Below are 15,579 nucleotides of genomic sequence, written 5' to 3' on the forward strand. Positions count from 1 at the left end.
TTACCGAAGTGTGCCGTCGGAGGGTGGACTTGTCAGTGAAAGTTCGCCCACAGGCATTGCACATGAACGGCTTCTCCCCGGTGTGTATTCGATGGTGACGCTGCAGCGCGTTCAGCTGTGTGAACTGCTTACCACACTGGTCACAGCAATAGGGTCGTTCACCTGAAAGCAGAGCACAGCATCAAAGGGGTGATGTCAGGGTGTCCTGGTTTCAGCTGGAATAGAGCTAATTGTCTTCCTAGTAGCTGGTACAGTGCTATGTTTGGGTTCAGCGTGAGAAGAACGTTGATAACACACTGATGTTTTCAGTTGTTGCTCAGCAGTGTTTAGACCAAGTCAAGGATTTTTCAGCTTCTCATGCCCAGCCAGCAAGAAGGCTGGAGGGGCACAAGAAGTTGGCACAGGACACAGCCAGGGCAGCTGACCTAAACTGGCCAAAGGGGTATTCCATACCATGTGATGTTGTCTAGTATATAAACTGGGGGGAATTGGGGGGGGTGGGGGGATCACCACTCAGGAACTAACTGGGCATCGGTTGGCAAGTGGTGAGCAATTGCATTGTGCATCACTTGTATATTCCAATCCTTTTATTATTATTGTCATTTTATTATTATCATCATTATTAGTTTCTTCTTTTCTGTTCTATTAAAACTGTTCTGATCTCAACCCATGAGTTTTACTTTTTTTTTCCTGATTCTCTCCCCCATCCCACTGGGTGGGGGGGTAGTGAGTGAGCAGCTGCATGGTGCTTAGTTGCTGGCTGGGGTTAAACCACGACACGGGGGTATTACGAGTGCTGCTCACTGGGGAACCTCAAGTAACCCCTGTACTTCATGAAGCGATAAGGCACACACAAGCACCTTCAGAAAAAAACCAAGATGTTTTCAGAATTCTCAGCTGGGTAAATTTTGACACATCTGAAGTAAGCAGATACTTGACAGAGTAAGGCCTAGATCCATAGCCTGCATAAATCTGTGCAACTACTGAAGCCTCCACATTCTTCTATGTATTTACCATTAGCGACTGAAGTCCTGCCCAGAATACAAGTTTTCCTATTTACAAGGTACATTCTGTGAGCACGAGTACAAGAGCTGCTCATAACCACTAGGTTCTCTCCAAATACATCATAAACTGTTCTGCCACAGTCACTGTATTAAGCACTTTTTGAAACAACCACATGTTTACTTCTTCCTTGGCTAAGGTAGAAAAAGGGATGCCAAAAAACTTTCTAACAGATGGAAGTGGTGTCACAGAAAAAGAGATGACATTCTAGAACAGGAAAAAACTGTTAGCGTCAGCACTGCCATGCCAATGTCCCCTGCTCCCCCTACAGTGACGCCACACTAGACACAGAGATGCAGGAAGTAAAGAAAGAGCAAGGCACGGCAGCCAAACAAGAATTTTGTTAACAGAGAATATTGGGAAGGATGCTTCCTACAGGGTGGTGCTGGATGAGAAAACGTGGTATTTACTACATGATGGAAGTAACACGAGTATTTGCAACCTGCTGTATTGCTGAGTAATGTGGACTTTGAGAGAGCGGATAAGAAAACTTAAAAAAATACACTGAAGAGAAAATCCAAGCAGGAGAGAATGCAAATATGAAAGGTGGGCAAGCGGACAAGAACGAGATCAGCACTCTGTAGTGCTTTGCTCAGAGCTGAAATGGACATAGTTCTTCGGTCACTAATAATCCTGGCAGCATTATTAACACTATCTGCACAGCTCTTGGAAGTATTTCAGAGAATTGCTGTAATTCGGTAAGAAGCACAGGGAGTACTGGGAGAAGGGAAGTGCATGAAAGAACACACTGCATCAGGCATGAAAACATGCATGCAGGGTAGGAATTAAAAGTAATGGGAAATCCCAGCTGAGAAATCCCTTGTCTGAATTAAGCAACTGTGAGGTCTACGTCTTTAAATTGTGATGGTTTGTTTCAAACCAAAAAGAGCACATCCTACCTGTGTGAACTTTTATATGCTGGTAAAGCGAGTTCCTCTGTGCAAACGTTCTGAAGCAAACTTCACATTTGAATGGCTTGGATCCAGTATGGATTCTGTTATGGTGTTTCAAGTACTCCTTAGAGGCAAAGCTCTTCCCACATGTTTCGCACATAAAAGGCCTTTCCCCTATAGCAAGGGTGAACAGGAGAATTAAATATCACACGCAAAAACTGAACGCTATTACATGCAAATGAATCACACACCAGCCTCACAAAAGGATCTGAAGGGGCCACAGTGACAGCAGCGATCTCTGCACAAGGCACAGAGCTTTCCCACAAGACATCTGCATAAAACCCTGCAAGTGCAACCACACGTATCCAACAGTACACCAATAGTAATATATGAAAAGCCCAGAGAGATCTGAAGCTAGCAGTCTTCTCACCATCTTTGGAGTATTCTGGCTTACTCTGATCATAAACACAACGCTGCATGCCTCTGATGAACAGCCTCTGCCTGTAAGCAGCCAATTTTAATTATACATGTCTCGAAAAGGTGTTCTTGGAATTGTATTTCATTGTAATTTAATGTTTTCTGCTATCCACATTTAGTTACAAGTTACTGGTAGAAGGCAGACAGTTTTAAGACAGGTCAATTAAGAGATGCAAAAGTACCACACACAACTCGCAGGTGGTATGAAGGGTCAATTCAAAACACCAATTTACACCATATAGGATAGCCAGGAGAAGGACACGTGCTTTTAAAAAGATCAGAATAAGCCAAGACAGCTGTTTTCTATTCCTTGGGCTAACTGTTCCAGACTTCTAGAGAAATAATTTTTCTCTTAAGAATTCAGCTAGACCTTTTATTGATGACAGATCTTTGGATATCGAAGACTATCCAAAGCAGCCTCAGCCCACACTTCAGACATTGGATCCCAGCCAGATGGGAACTCCTTTTTAATCACCTCCTTTTACTCTCTCCACTGTCTGCCTATCCACCTATAGGAACCTTTCTCAGTGAAATTGTGTCTAGGGATGAGAACATCTGATTTTATATAAAAAACAACAACAAAAAAGCATTTTCTGAATGAAAATAAGATCTCCTGGTTTCACAGCAGGCCTCCTCCTATACGTAGTACACTGTAAAAGAAAGCCTTACCTGTGTGACATCGTTTGTGATATATAAGCATGTGATTCTGAGTGAACCTGGCACCACATTCATCACAGACAAAAGGTTTTTCACCAGTATGGATTCTGAAATGAGAAAGCAACATTAAACCACCGAGGTATATCTCTTTCCTTTGCAGCACAATGCAAGTTGTCTTTACTTTGTGGCTGCTCTCTGATGAGTGACTGTATGCCTGCGCAAGAGTTTAGTGTCTTTTAAAAAATACTTTCAGCTGGGCCAAATTCTGCATTGTGGTTTCTGCAAGTACTGCTTTTATTGCTCGATCACGCATGTGCTGCATGATCAAGGCTCAGACCCAGAAACTTCTTTAGGGTAAAAACAAATCTTGAAGGTAAAAATTGAGTAAAGTTTAGAAAACTTGTATCCAGATAGACAGACTGAAAGAAAAATGTAACCATCTTGGGATCTGAAGTAAAGCATGTACCTTTATATTGCTGACACCATCAATAGAATATTCCACACAGAACGTGAGAGGTGTTCCCTGGCATGCTGCTCCTGCAGGGCCATCAAGTATAGAATGACTGGCTACTCTGGAACAAGTGGCACCCAAGGAGCAGAATGAAAACATGCCACTTTCATACAGTCAGTTTTCTTGCTGTCACCCCAAGCTTGTGGTATTGTCTCCCGAGGAAGGCTGTGTGTACAGGAAGGGCAGTTTACAGAACTGCTGCCTGTGCCAGTTTACTCTATCTTAAATTTTTGAGCCCACACACGCTTCAGGACTCTTTTGAGTAGTCCTGCAGGAACACAGTCAACAGAGGCCAGTTTTCATGGTAATATACATCAACAGGAACACCATAGATGTAAAAATGTATAGAAAAAAAGATGAGAAATTCTCACCACAGACTGTCACGATACACAAGTTAGGACAGCACTGAGTTTCCAGCATTCAACAAGCTTACTGAATAGTCATAGTGGTACACAACGGAGGAGAAACTCCACTTACACTAAAAAGTAATTTTTAAGCAGCACAAAGTTGTGGTTAGGAAAGGACACACGATGAAAGAGAGATGCCATACAGCACTGCATCGGCAATAACATCATAGCAGCACTCTAGCAAAAGTTATGCTTCTGGACGTGCTTTCTACCACTGGGAGTAAACCCACTGACTTCAAAACAGGCAGTGAAACAAAGCAGTGGTTAATGAACGCTTCTACCTTGCCTAGGAATGCCACCTAGGAATACGCTAACACCACTGCATTCTCTTTTTGGATCCGAGTAGTAGTACTTTGGGATCTTTCTTCTGTACCTCCCTCTCCACGCTTATGCCCTAGCTATAACCTGAACTTTGGTTGCAGATGACCGCTTTGGTAGACTGATAAAAGCAGGCTAAAGCTCTTAATAGCTAGAATTTTTGCCTTGATAAAAATGTCTCTCCATGAACTTTCATGTGTTTGCACCTCCACCTTTGAGTCTCACTGCAATATAAGCACTACAACTGACTTCATCAGCTCTGCATGGGTGTCTTCAGTGCTTTACTCGCCTCCAGATGGTGACATGTTAGCCCCTTTCTAGTCACATATCAGTTTTTTTCTATGCTTAGCACCCAAATCTGGTGTTCTTCAATTTAATATATAGCCAAATCTCTTCAGAGTATTTTCATACTTATTGCATAACATTATTCTATTGACTATAAAGAGGCATCAAATTAGCTGACATAATTATAGCCCCAATCCTATAAATAATTTGGCACGGGGGTTGCTATTCTCATGTGAAACGTCCCATTGACACTCCTCCCGTGAGAAAAGTTAACTGTGTGCTTCAGCAGCAGCAGCAGGCCTCAGCCCATGCACCTCTACTTTGGCTTATATTACCGCAACTCCCTTAACCTGAAAAGCAGGGGGAACGAAAAAAGGCAATACAGACACTTTCCAGTCAGTCACGTTTTACATCCCCACTTCACTGGAAGGCTCAAGGTGTGTTCCAGGGGATTCTGCTTCTCCCCCCAGAATCTAACAAGGCCAGTTAAGTCTGTTCATACCTCATGTGTGTTTTAAGTGCAGAAGGCTGAGAAAATTTAGCCTCACACTCTGTGCACCCATAAGGCTTGTCGCCTGTATGCGTCCTTTCATGGAGCCTCAAGGCAGTTTTGGAGCTCAACCCCTTTCCACACTGTTGGCACTGATGACGCTCCCCACCACCCTCATGAACCTGGAGAATGTGCCTCTTGACGTCCTTCTTCCTCTTGAACTTCTTACCGCAGAGCTCACAAGGGAAGTGGCGCTCGCTGCTGTGGACGTGGCGCTGATGGCTTTTTAGGTTGCACCGGTTGGCAAAGGTCTGACTGCAGGTTTCACACCGATAAACAATTTCAGCTGCAATGCCGTGGCTGTGCTTTATGTGCTTGAGAAAACTTTTCTCATACAGAAATTCCTTCTCGCATGTGCTGCACTTGAAGTTACTGCCTCGTTTCTTTTTATCCTCTTCGGATTTTTTCAGGTTTTCTTCCAATTCAAAGTTGCCATCACATTCTTCGCTCTCAGGTTTGATGTTCTTCTCTGCTTGCTCCTCCTCCCTCTCCATATCACACATATCCTGGTCTTCAGGATGTTTGTTTTCTTCAACAGCAACCTCTGCATTCTTCTGCTGCTCTCTCAGCCGCCTTGTGTACTTCTTCTTCGGGATTTCCACAAATACTTTCCTCCCAGCCAGTCTCCCACTTGCCCTTCTGATTTTGGCATAAGGAGGCTTCATCATTTCCTTCTTTTTGTCCATTTTCTCTTTTGACTTGGTAGCCGGCATCTCAGGAGACATTCCATTGCTGGACCTGTCTACTGGGGAATCTGGAGGATCCAGAAGACAGTCTGCCTGGTCAGCTTCTGCCACAGCAGCTGCTTTGGACTCGAGCAAAATGCTTGGCTGGGTAGTGCCCTCTTCCTCAGAATTCTGTGATTCTGAGAAGTTTTGCAACTCCAACAGCACCGATTCAAGCATCTGCTTCTTTAATTGAAAGCAAGTTTCCGAGAGGTCCAAGCACTTCAGCTTTTCAGCTATTTCTAGCATACGCTGCACTCTGTCTTCTTCCACTTCTACCTTAGCAGTATAGACAAACTCAAGAAATGAAGCAAAATCAGCAACCTGGACCTCATTCAAGAACACGTTGGTCCTTGGGCCATCCATGCCCTTCTCATTAAGGAACACCTCCTTGAAAAACTTGCTTGTTGCTGCCAATACAGCCTTGTGAGCCACAAACTCTGCCCTGACACCTTGGTACTCCACGCTGACAGTCACGTCACAGAGGTGGCCCAGGAGACGCAGCTGATGCATTTCATTCAGAAGGTTGATAGGAGAGGACTTGGATTCCAGTAAAACTGCATTACTTTCCATCTTTCTTCTCTCTGCAAAAAGCTGTTAACAACATTGCAAGTTAGCTATTTGCACGGAAGCTAACAAAACTCAAAAGATTTCAGCGGCCAAAAGTCACGTCCAGACTTTTGAGAATGCTTCACTTCAGATTTAAGCACTTAAGCTGCTTGAGCTTAAGAGACCAGACTTTCAAAGAAGCATTGTGAAAAGTCTGGCTAGAAGTGCAGATTTCCAAAAGTGTCACCCTAAGTGGTCATATCTAAAGCCATGCCGCCGGGCATACACAGAGGTTTCTCTGAAGTTAATTTGAGTTTAAATCTCAGCTCTAAAGTCACCTGAAAAACTAGAGACTATTAGAAGCCGTAATAGGGACAAAGCAAACAGAGGAAGATCAAAATAAATGCTCTCATTAAGGCATGTGGAATTAAGAAATTATCCTCCCTCCTAATCAGGCAATAACAGAAAGGTAAGATTAAGTAAAAGTTAACTGCAATCCTAAATAAACACCTCCTTAAACAGGCTTTTGAGATAAGACTTTTAAACAAGACTCAGATAAAATTCCAAATGCTTAACTGACCAAAGCATAGGAGACTGCATAATCATATTCTCGAACTGTAAACCCAAGGAATCATAAAACTTCCTCAAAGTGTTTTCTTTTTTAAAAAAATTCATCACTCAAAATGCACTTACAGCCGCTAAATTTTGAATGCCCATTCGTAGCCTTACAAGGGCTTCACCATTTCCACAACCATTTAGGTTATGCCGCATTTCCAAGTCATGTTTTAAGCTGCTTCAAGTTCTCAAAAGAACTGAGGTGTTGTTTTTTTTAAAAAATGTTTCATCCCAGAACAAACAATTTTTCTATAAACTTTGAAGGCACTCTGAGCAACATCCCGCCCTGCAATCTACTGAGTTTCACTGTGTTCCTAACAACTAAGTACACATGTGTTTCGAATCTGAAGAATTTCTTCCCACTGCCTTAGAGTTAACTAAGGTTTCTTTTCACTGTACATACTCAGGTACAGTAGACTTACAGTCTTTTACACACGGGACACTAGAAATCTTGCTCAGAAAGACAAATAAAAAGTGTACAAATGGAACAAAATTCATATTAATATAACAGTAAGGATCAGAAAGAGAGACTCTTTCTCCTCCCATAGAGCTATAAACTCAAATTTTAGTCCATACTCATTTCAACAACCCAAAAGTTAGACTCGCATCCCAATACGATTTTCTATCAGAACAGTTTTGATAAAATATTTTCAAAAAACTGTAAAATGGAGAGCTACAAAATACACAGACTCATGGAGATTATTAGTAGCCGTGTAAAATGAATGCTTCATGGACTTAATCCTACATAAGGTAAAAAGCCACAGGAAGCCCCTGCCCCAAGGAGTTTACAAATAAGGCAGACAAGACCCAAGGGAAGTAGAATTGTTTCCCCAACCTCATGCAAAAAGCAAGTGGGAGAACAGGGAACACAATCCACCATGGGCACCCAAACCCCTACCTTAGATCCTGCAGAAAAAGATTATCCTCAGAACCAAACCCTTCCTATTTCCTAACCTTTGAATCTTCAGCTCAGTAAACTTTTATTATTAAGATTTAAATAGCTCCGCTAACATTATTCTAATGAATACCTAAACCTCACTGTTACCGAGTTACGCTTACTACACCTAAAACAAAAGACCCAGGTAGGCGACAAAGAATTGCCTGCGCCAGCTCAGAACTCCACAAGCATCTCAAAACATTGTCCACTTTTACAAGCAACACCCAATGCTACGCTTTAGTTTTGATAGAAATTTTATATGAATGAGAATGACATGATTTGACTCCTGACTGAAAGGCTGAGTCTTATAAATAAGGATAAAAGATGATGTTTAAACTCTGGTTGCCTTTCTCCATAGTCACCCTGCTATTTTTTTCCTCCCAGTTATACGACACACTGGCACTCCAAGTATTTGAGGGTGAATTAAGCAAAGACTCATTGAACACTTTATCTGAAATAATCAATTATATCAAAACCTAATTTTTTTTCCCCCAATACAATTATTTTCAAACTACTTATCATGTTATTTCACAACTACCCATCTATTTTCCATTTGAGCACACAGCAAAAGCTGCGGTCACACGTAGACAACAGCGATCCCCAGCCGGAAACAAGAACCCAAACCACAGACTTCTCCCGCTGGGGTGAACGAGCTCATAACCGTACTCAGCAAGCTGTTCGTTTCAGGAGCTGACCACAGACACGTGCGTTAACAGACACACTGTGCCAATTCCTTTTTTCTTAAGGCTGCAAAGCAAAAACGTCTTGCTCTTCCCACCCTAGTATTTGCAGAATCAAAAGCCACTGTGAAAACGGATCGCTCGCTCTCATCGCTAGCCTTCCGCTGGTTTGGAATTTGTTCAGAGGAGAAGCAATCCAACACATGCAGTAAGATACATTGCGCTGTGAAGGCTTTTCATTGCCACTCCTGCAGCAAGTATACCGAGCTGCTGAGCACTGGGCTGGCAGAACATCTTCAACAGAAGTATGATATATTAATCTTAAAAAAGACAAGGCCTGAAAATCTGCAAACTGAGCCTGCTCACTAGGACTAGCCTGTAGAGCTGAGATTCAAATAAAAGCAATTCTTGAATAAGGTCACTCATTATACACCATGCATGTGTCCCCTTCCAGAGGCAAAACTAGCTGAAAAGAGACAAAAAGAGCCGGCTAGGTGTAACAGAAGTGCTTGTGGACCCACAAGCTTGTCTGTTCTTCTGCACCAACAATTCCACGCGGTCTAGTAAGAGACATTACTGCTAGGTACCAACCTGCCTCATTCAGGATCGCTCCAACTATTGAAGCTACAATAATGGCACCACAACAACAGGCACAGTCCACAGGGCTGAAGCAGAAGCTAAACCTGCGAAGCGAAGGACAGCACACTGCAGCGAATGCCCAGCACGACTTTTAGATGACAGGCTGGAGCACTCCACGAAGAGCTGGCAGCCCCTGTGAGAGCGCAGGGCCTTTCAGAGATGCACACTGACCCCAGCCCAGGCCAGGAGACTCCTCCACAGAAAGAGGATGGGGCATCGCCACATGTCTCCCCACAGCTCACACGGCAAGGCCAGCCGCCCTCCTCCTCCTCCTCCTCAGCAGGCTTCTTCCTCGGCCACCCCTGCTCGCCACGGCGGCCCGAAGATGGGCCTGGGGACGGGCTACAGCCCACACGCACACCTCTCCCCGGCCAGAAGAGCGAAGGGGTAACAGGGAGAAGACGCCCACACCTCGGACACAGCGATGGGGCTACTGACCTCCCTGCTGAGAGCAGATCCCCCACACCGGCTCCCTCTCCCCTTCAGAAGGGGCCGTGGATGACACGGGAACGCTGGGAGCAGGTCCCGCTACCTCCCCACGGCGGGGGCAGGGCGGAGAGCAGCTCCCGGCGCAACGGCCGCCGCGCCGATGGCCACAGCGGCCAGCCGGCTGTGAGGGGAAGGGTAACGGGCACCGGCTGAGGGAGGGAGAGGAGGGAGGCAGCGAGGCCGCCGGGGCGGGGCGGGGGGGGCCGGGGCCAGACCCACCGCCGCCCCCCGCCTGCGGCAGCACGCGGAGGGGGGGGGGGGGGGGAAGGGCCCCGCCTGCCCCCGCACTCACCAGGCAGCCCCGCAACCGGAGCGGAGCGGGCCGGGCCGGGCCGGGCCGCGCCTCACCGCACAGCCTCCGGGCGGCGGCCGGAAGGGCTGCCCCTCGGTAGCCCCGCCCCTCGCCCTGACAACGACCGCGGGAAGGCGCAGGCGCGGCCGTGACGCGCAGGAAGTGGCGTCCGGCGGTGCGACGGGCGTCGCTAGGAAACGGGGCGGCAGCCGCGCCCACCCCTCGGGCGCCACCGGGTTTTATTCGTACCGAATTGACGAGTTTTCTGCAGTCAAATCCGTGCCAAGGAACCCGTGACGGGACGGGTGGTCACTTACGTTACGAGCGCACCTTTATTACAAAACAAAGCAGTGACGTACAGCGACAGCACGCAAACCTGTACAAGCTCTCACGAAGAGAGGCTCTCCGACGCGTCCAGCGCTCTGTAAAAAATAAAGCTCTGTACAGATCTAAAAATCTAACTGGCACAAATACTCTGAAGCAGGAATACACCCCCCTTCTCTGACTGCAACGCCTAGAACTAGTTTACAGCTCACCCGCGTAAAGGCGACACAGAGCATCACGGGGCCACCGCCACCAATATTTGAGATAATTCGGAGAGACTGTGCAGTTTCCTGGCGATAGCTGACGTTATAAGTATGCGAGGGAGCAATCGGCGTCTTCTGCGTTACTAGCACTAGATGGCACATGTTCTGCTTTTTTAAGAACAACGCTTTCTGGTTTATAAAGTTTACCTTGGTCAACCGACCAAATTTCCGGCGCGGAGTCTTCACCCATACAGGCTTCTGAGAATGTTTCTATTTTGGACCAATTATGGTCTTTTTTGGTTGTAAGATCTATTAAGAAACTTCTCCAGTGAACACTGCGGTCATGAATCTAGGAAAAAAAAAGGGGGGGGGGGGGAACAACAATTTTATCTGATTTTTTTTCCTAACAGTAACTTTAATAACTGAACACTTAATCCAGTGCAAAATCAAATAGTATCGGGTTTAAGTCTGTGATCCTGCACTCAAATGCAAAAGCTGAACTCTGAAACGCAAGAACAAGTCTGTTTTGCCAACTCTGCACTGATTTTCTGGCTCCGCTGTCATGGAACGCTTCCAAAAGAAGCTAGAGTTTTAGCATACAGGCAAACATTAACTTAAAAACTTGTAATTGGAAAAAACCCTTATGTTCTGTTTTAGCAGTCACTTCAGGGACCTGAAGGGCTCCGAAAACAGCTAAGCTCAGCAATCCATGTTTCGGCATATCGCAACACTGGAAACACATAAAATCATATTCATCTGCAACACGAAGATGTTATAAACCATCATGTTATGGCCTCTGCTTAAGAGGCTTAAAAGACTGCAGAGACTGTAGTAACATAAAATGCAGCACCGTTCGTTTTTTAAGAAAAGGATTCAATCAGTAATAAGCATTTTAAATAACCACTAAGATTAGATTTTCCTTTTGAAGACAACAGAACAAGTTGGGAGATGACTGGTTTGACAGCCAGCAGTGGGAGCTGCTGTGCTGTTGGACTGAGGAAAACTCTGCACACTTCAGAAATATATTTTTTAAAAGCTGTCTGTAGAAGGTAGATCAATTCCCCAACCCTAATAGTCATTCTTCCGCAATTTTTTTTAATAAAGATCAGAACTTAAGCACCAATGTGAGCCCTCATTAAGCAAAGAAACTTCACTCAGTAGCTAAAAGTCACCACTGCAGTCTGCCTGCCACAGAGACACCGGAGGGGCAGCGTACCGACACGTGTCTGCGCAAGGTGGACATGTCCGTGAAGGTTCTCTCGCAAGCTCTGCACTTGTACGGCTTTTCCCCAGTGTGAATACGCTGGTGGCGCCGGAGAGCGCCCTGTTGGGTGAACGTTTTCCCGCACTGTTCGCAGAAATATGGACGGGTCTCTAAAAACAACAAAAAAGCCCCCAACCAACGGGAAGCACAGAGTTAGAAGGCAGGTTCTTTTGGGCCCGATTGCAGCAGAGAAAAAGCATAAGGAATTTTTAAAAGATCAGTATTGCTAAAGTAGTGTACAAAGGAGATACGTGCTTGGGGGCCCTGGTTTATGTGATAAACACTTCTTGGCTGCGAGGGAAAGCCTAAGAACAGCTCCCTGATCTTGCAAGGGGAACAGCAGCAACTACAGCTGCTCTCTGCTCCAACATCCTTCAGCAGCGCCTTGCTGAACAAGTTGGGATCAGTATGAGCCCTGCTTCTCCTCATTCACTTAATTCAAGGAGCTTATAAAAGTGGTTCTGAAACAAAATGTCACCGTCCAACCTGGAAAGTACTTCAGATCCAAGCTTCCAGTGCCACTTATTTTCCCAGCCCTGAATAGTTTGTTTCATTACCTGCATGGACGTTACTGTGCTGGGCTAGCGAGGCTCTCAGTCCAAACGCCTTCCCACAAACCTCGCACTTGTAGGGCTTAGCACCCATGTGGCATCGTTTGTGGCATTTTAAATACTCATTGGTGGCAAAATGTTTTCCACACACATCGCACTTAAATAGGCGCTCTCCTGAAGTAAAGAGAAAAAGACATTCCGAATTCTTTCAGCACAATTTTGTACTTCAAAGCTGGTTTTCAGATGTCTTTCTATCCCTAGTGTTCCTTCCTGGTACTCAAAGTCTCTTCTGCGAGTTACAAAAAAAAGCGTGCACCTTCTTCAAATCCCAACTAGCAATTTCTAGCAGTATAAAGGGAGGCAATGGGAGAAACCAGGTGGAAAGAACAGAAGTATTTAATGCCTACCTGTGTGGGTCCTTTTGTGGCCAGTCAGTTTGCCTTTATCAGCAAAGCAAGCCCCACAGTCCTCGCAAATATATGGCTTTTCCCCTGTATGGGATCTAAATGAAGTGGAACACAAATGACTATTAATAAATTAGCTCTTGTAGTACATTCTTAAAATAACATATTTGAAATTACGTTCTACACACTACAGGCAGCATACTTCATTTTTTAAATGAAGTGGAAAAAAGCACATTCAGCTCACTCAGGAAATGGTGCGTTTGCCAGTGTAGGTGCTACACTAAAGCACTAAAATTCCCATTTAAGGTTTAGCTTTTCCTCACTCTCAGGCCCTACAAAATCCACCTCTCTTCCACAGGTTATAGCTCATAGTATCAGCATCGGAAGGGAGAAAGCAAGGAAGACAACAAGCTGCTGCTCTGCTAGAGACTGAAAGTGCATCCAGATTGTCCCCAGCACAATGCCAGCAGCAGATCTCTTGGGACATTGTGGGCCACATTCTTGGCTTCTGCAATCCCTCAGCCTCATGTCCTCTGGCCTGCAAACTTTAGCTGGCAGGATATTCCCATTTTTAAGACAAAAGGCACCACCAAAGAAAGTCAGGCAAGCAGTGCTTCCAAATGCATGCTGAACATCTGACTTTAAACTAGCTCCAATCAGAGAAAGTCCGAGCCCAATGTTTGGTCTTATCATTGTGCTGACTTTCCTTATTCCAACCCAGATAGTAAGATGTGGAAAAGTACGCGTAATTTTGAGCTGTTGGGCAAAATGCTGCAAATATGAGACAGCCAGTTACCCAACATAAAGCCCCCAAGTCACTGTTTTGTTGCAGTCATACCACATGTCACATGTGGCGCAGCTCTGCTGCGTTTCTACTGACAGAGATTATCTTGACATTTCAGATGTTTTGCTGGTCCTGAATCAGTATACCTCACAATTTTTTAAATCACTGTCAGAACACTTAGGAGACGGAAGAAAACTACTGTCCCCATTGTATGGGTCCACAGTCTCTAGTAGTGGCATTTCTCTCATTTCTTCTAGCCCTCCAACAGTTAACCTCCTCTTATAAGCTATCTGCTATGCTCCCTGTTTGGAGAAAGATGGGAAATTCCATGGGATGATTCACCCTCTCCGGGAAGAGGACACATTTAAGACAGACATCACTGGAGAGCAATTCATCCAGTCTAGCTCCAATGACTACAGTGGGAGCCTAGATGAGAAGTCCAGCTTTTGTACTGCATACAAGAAATGAAATCCCACACTAAATGACTTGCTCGGAGTGATAAAGAGCGAGCAGGGCTCAGCATCTAGGTCTCTGAGGTCCTTGACTAATTCTTCAGCCTATGCTACTTTTTATCGGTGAAGGCCATCATCTTATTTTGAAGACTGTCTCAAATGACTGGCTTTTGCTTACAAGTTCGGATAGAGCATCTGTTTCAAAATCCCTACCAAAACTGATGCAATGACCAGCTGCAGACAAAGCCTTTACGTAAAAGAATTAATCACAGATACTACAGAACAAATCATATCCCAGTGTTCCTGTTATAAGGACACACAAGGAGAACTGACTCAGAACTGGGAAGTCAGAAGAGGAAAAAGAAGTGCTGAAGTACACTGGGCATGCAGGGAGCGGTAACGGGAGAAGCAGTACTGTAGGCTGACCTGGTATGGATCTTAAGCTGCGATGGCTGAGCAAATTTTGAATGACAAATGCCACATTCATAAGGTTTTTCTCCTGTATGCGTCCGCATATGAAACACTAGTGCTGTTCGGGAGCTGAGGATCTTCCCACAAACAGAGCAGAGAGGGCGTTTGACTCTGCCTTCATGCTTCCGCATATAATGTGTCCTCACATCTCTCTTTCTTTTAAAAGTAGCATTGCAAAGGGTGCAGGCAAACTGCCTTTCTTCAGTGTGCACACAGGCTCGATGCTCCTTCCAGCTGTTGTAACTAGCAAACGACTTGCTGCAGATGTCACACTGATAGACTTTACCAGGCAAGCACTGATGGACATCTCTGCAGTGATCCACATACTTTTTCCGGGAAACAAACTGCTCATTACACTTATCGCATCTTATTACATAGGCAGATTTCTTATTCACCCTGCTTTTATTTACCTTCTTTATTTTAAACCCTTCACCTGATTCACGTTCTTCAACATCCTTCTCATTAGAGCATTCATCATCCTCATCATCCTCCTCAGTACAGACCTCCTCATTATCTCTACTATCTTCAACTTCTGAATACCCCGCTTCGTAATCTACCTCCTCCTCGCCCTTCACGCTCATTTCACCTTCATCTTCATTCTCTCCTTCACTCATTTTTTCCCTTCTTGCTTCAGCTTCCTTGTATTTCCGCTTCTGTTCTTCTTGCTCAGTGCTGCAGTCTGCTTCGGTAACAGAGGAACCCCCGGGTTCTTCCTTACGACTCATGGCCTCTTCGTGCCTCGCACACTTTCGTCGTTCAGCCTCCGATGTCACATCCCACATCTCTCTGTCAGGATCTTTGTCACAGGTTGTTGCGTTTGGTCTATGCGCAGCTGGAACTACCATCCAATAGACAGGCATAAGTTTCCTCTCTTGCCCAGACTCATGGATTTTTCTGTTAAAATAAACAAACAACAGGGCACAACTTCAATAAGTTTAATTGTTTCAATTTGGACATGTTTGCCCTGGAGGAAGAGTTGTTTCCTTTTAATTGTTCTTCACACCATTTAAGAAATTAACAGCATGTTTGGAGAGCCAAAC

At 45.0% G+C, this 15,579-nt stretch overlaps 2 protein-coding genes across 10 annotated transcripts in view; both read right to left on the reverse strand.

Moving 5' to 3' along the window:
- GZF1 (GDNF inducible zinc finger protein 1) overlaps positions 1-10,932 on the reverse strand; it is an 18,965-nt gene extending 8,033 nt beyond the window's left edge. The window contains exons 1-5 of one of the 6 annotated variants that reach the window (XM_041125290.1): positions 9,477-9,727; positions 5,113-6,479; positions 3,102-3,196; positions 1,962-2,129; positions 5-162 (exon numbers count right to left, since the gene is read on the reverse strand). In XM_041125290.1, the coding sequence (XP_040981224.1) occupies positions 5-162; positions 1,962-2,129; positions 3,102-3,196; positions 5,113-6,479; positions 9,477-9,530 (1,842 nt within the window). In that variant the 5' untranslated portion in view covers positions 9,531-9,727. The other 5 variants (XM_030023159.2, XM_030023158.2, XM_030023160.2 and 2 more) reach the window with 5 other exon arrangements.
- The window catches only part of LOC115344995 (GDNF-inducible zinc finger protein 1-like), a 22,405-nt gene continuing 17,199 nt past the window's right edge, over positions 10,374-15,579 (reverse strand). For all 4 annotated transcript variants that reach the window (XM_041125288.1, XM_030023151.2, XM_030023150.2 and 1 more), the window contains exons 3-7: positions 14,495-15,433; positions 12,836-12,930; positions 12,435-12,602; positions 11,830-11,987; positions 10,374-10,962 (exon numbers count right to left, since the gene is read on the reverse strand). In XM_041125288.1, coding sequence (XP_040981222.1) covers positions 10,717-10,962; positions 11,830-11,987; positions 12,435-12,602; positions 12,836-12,930; positions 14,495-15,433 — 1,606 coding nt within the window. In that variant the 3' untranslated portion in view covers positions 10,374-10,716. The remainder of the gene's footprint in view (positions 10,963-11,829; positions 11,988-12,434; positions 12,603-12,835; positions 12,931-14,494; positions 15,434-15,579) is intronic.

This window comes from Aquila chrysaetos, chromosome 8, assembly GCF_900496995.4.
Source record: "Aquila chrysaetos chrysaetos chromosome 8, bAquChr1.4, whole genome shotgun sequence".
NCBI classification, from domain to species: domain Eukaryota; kingdom Metazoa; phylum Chordata; class Aves; order Accipitriformes; family Accipitridae; genus Aquila; species Aquila chrysaetos.